Raw genomic sequence first — 1,678 nt, 5'->3', positions numbered from 1 at the left:
CTTAAAGGGGGCTTATAAGAAAGATAGGGACAGACATTTAATAGGGCCTGTAGTGACAGGACAAGGGGGAATGGCTTTAAACTAAAAGAAGGTAGACTTAGACTAGATATAAAGGAAGAAATTTTTTACGCTGAGGGTGGTGAAACACTGGCACAGGTTGCCCAGAGAGGTGGTGGATGCACCATCCCTGGAAACATTCAAGGTCAGGTTGGATGAGGCTCTGAGCAACCTGATCTACCTGAAGATGTCTCTGCTCATTGCAGGGGGGGGTTGGACTAGATGACCTTTAAAGAAAGGTCCCTTCCAACCCTAACTATTCTATGATTCCCTTTTAAATTTCATAAAGTTTCCTTGAATTTTCCTTTACAGAGGAGATTGACTTTTCTACGCAAACATTATGTGCCATTAGTACTAAGTGTTTAAAGAAACATAGTATGTTAACTTTAAAGTCTTTTAGCTTTACAGTGTAAAACCTGGTCATTGCAAAAGACTAAAAGCATGAAAATTAAGTTTTTCACGTTAATTCAATAAATTAAATATTTTAACTGTCCATCTCACAGTCACTATTTACTCCTTTATACAGAAAAACAACCCCAAGTACATAACAGTTATCTATGTTGTCAAAACAAGAAGCAATCTTCACTGAGTTTAACACAAGGCAAGTCGCATTGGATTCTCTATGTTGGCTTTCAAGGTCTCCAGAAACTTTGAAGCCAGTTCATCATCTACCACCCGACCATCACTTGAAAGAGTCACTGTCATGAGTTGATGCTGCTTAAGTTTTTCATTCCCTTCTTCATCTTCCACAATCTTGAGCTCTGGTCTTGCTCGGCCCACAGCTAGGATGCAAGCCTGAGGAGGGTTTATGACTGCAGTGAAATCATTGATGCCAAACATGCCCAGGTTGGAGATACTAAATGAAAGAGAAAAGAGTTACCAGTAATGTCAAAAATTATATATCTCCTAGAAGAAATAATCTATATTCAATGACTACTATGACCTAATTCTCTCCCAAAGCCAAACCAATTAACTTTAAAATAATTTGAACTGGATTTCAGTTGGGCACATTCAGACTCTCAAGGGTTTAGGATTTTTGCAATTACAACGAATGCACCTTTTTAAAAGTCCCATTTCTTTACAGGAATATATCCTTGCATTGCACGCACTAAAGGCAGAAAGTAGGACAGAAAAGTGATATCTTCAAATAAACTTTGTCTGTCCCTGTTCCAAGCCAAATGTCTTTTAGATTGAACCTCACAACTTTAAGTTACAACGGCTGCTGATAATCAAGTGATACATTTTGGGCAACTAGATATCACTCAGGCACAGGAAAGCCTCATCATGCCTTTCTCCCTTGAACATTTTTGTCTGTGTCACCAACTAGGAAGTGGTATATTAGGAAAGGCTTGGGCTCTTTTGTGACAGATTGTCTAGAGAGAAAGCTAACCCACCACGTCCTCCTTTTTGTTATAGTTACTGAAAAGAGTGGAAAAGGTTAATCGTCACCAACTAGGAAGTGGTATATTAGGAAAGGCTTGGGCTCTTTTGTGACAGATTGTCTAGAGAGAAAGCTAACCCACCACGTCCTCCTTTTTGTTATAGTTACTGAAAAGAGTGGAAAAGGTTAATCTGTACAGAATCATAGAATAGTTTGGGTTGGAAGGGACCTCTAAAGGTC

General features: G+C 39.0%; 1 protein-coding gene across 1 annotated transcript in view; it reads right to left on the bottom strand.

Annotated features, from left to right (window-relative positions):
• Positions 1–274: 274 nt before the first annotated feature.
• PDHX (pyruvate dehydrogenase complex component X) overlaps positions 275–1,678 on the bottom strand; it is a 57,488-nt gene continuing 56,084 nt past the window's right edge. The window contains exon 11 of the mRNA XM_009273661.2: positions 275–913. Coding sequence (XP_009271936.1) covers positions 649–913 — 265 coding nt within the window. The 3' untranslated portion in view covers positions 275–648. The remainder of the gene's footprint in view (positions 914–1,678) is intronic.

Source organism: Aptenodytes forsteri, unplaced genomic scaffold, assembly GCF_000699145.1.
Source record: "Aptenodytes forsteri isolate BGI_AS27 unplaced genomic scaffold, ASM69914v1 Scaffold511, whole genome shotgun sequence".
NCBI classification, from domain to species: Eukaryota; Metazoa; Chordata; class Aves; order Sphenisciformes; family Spheniscidae; genus Aptenodytes; species Aptenodytes forsteri.
This window is presented reverse-complemented; position numbering and strand designations above follow the sequence as displayed.